The sequence below is a fragment of the Priapulus caudatus genome, unplaced genomic scaffold (genome assembly GCF_000485595.1).
Source record: "Priapulus caudatus unplaced genomic scaffold, Priapulus_caudatus-5.0.1 Scaffold1176, whole genome shotgun sequence".
NCBI classification, from domain to species: domain Eukaryota; kingdom Metazoa; phylum Priapulida; class Priapulimorpha; order Priapulimorphida; family Priapulidae; genus Priapulus; species Priapulus caudatus.
The window spans coordinates 52,861-53,453 of record NW_014578237.1 but is presented as its reverse complement, the minus strand read 5'-3'; the positions used below and the strand labels follow the sequence as shown (position 1 = coordinate 53,453).

The 593-nt window shown below is 54.8% G+C and overlaps 1 protein-coding gene across 1 annotated transcript in view; it reads right to left on the bottom strand.

The window, feature by feature from the left end:
* The window catches only part of LOC106815692 (probable E3 ubiquitin-protein ligase HECTD4), a 53,152-nt gene that overhangs the window by 6,995 nt on the left and 45,564 nt on the right, over positions 1–593 (bottom strand). Inside the window, 1 exon segment of the mRNA XM_014820195.1 lies at positions 175–366. Within this exon segment, the coding sequence (XP_014675681.1) occupies positions 175–366 (192 nt within the window).

The window sequence follows — 593 nt, the reverse complement described above, 5'->3', positions numbered from 1 at the left end:
GGGTGGGGAGTGCTTGATGCCTGGGGTAGAGGCTGTGACGTGTGGCCTTAACGAGTGAGGCATCGCACCCCACAGCGATGGCAGTCACATGCATCGAGATCCACGTGGAAGACGGGAATACGGAGACGATAGTGAGCGAGACAGACTCTTGTTTTCCCGTTGCCGACTACGCACCTTGTTGTCGTAGAAGATGAGGCTGCTGCATCGCCGTAGCAACGCGGCAGTGCTCTGCGGGAAAGCCTCGGCGGCGCGAAGGTCCACCAGGGGGAGCAGGAACGACTCGAGCACGCTGCCGAGAGTCTGCAGCATGGCAAAGCGCAGCCTGGCGCCCTCTATTGGAATGTCTGCAAAACAGGAGATCAGCGGCTGTTAGGTGTTCAAATGTACGTGTAGGTCGCAATGTAACAGTGGGTGCAATGTCAGTGTTGAGAAGGTTAGGTGGCGGTGTCGTATAGTTAATTAGTGTGAGGGGAAGTGAGAGAGAAAGAGAAAGAGAGAATGGGGGAAAGGGGAACGGGAGGAAAGAAGGCAGTGCTTAAGAGAAAGAGAAAGAAAGAGGAAGAGAGAGAGAGAGAAAGGGAGAGAGAGAGAGA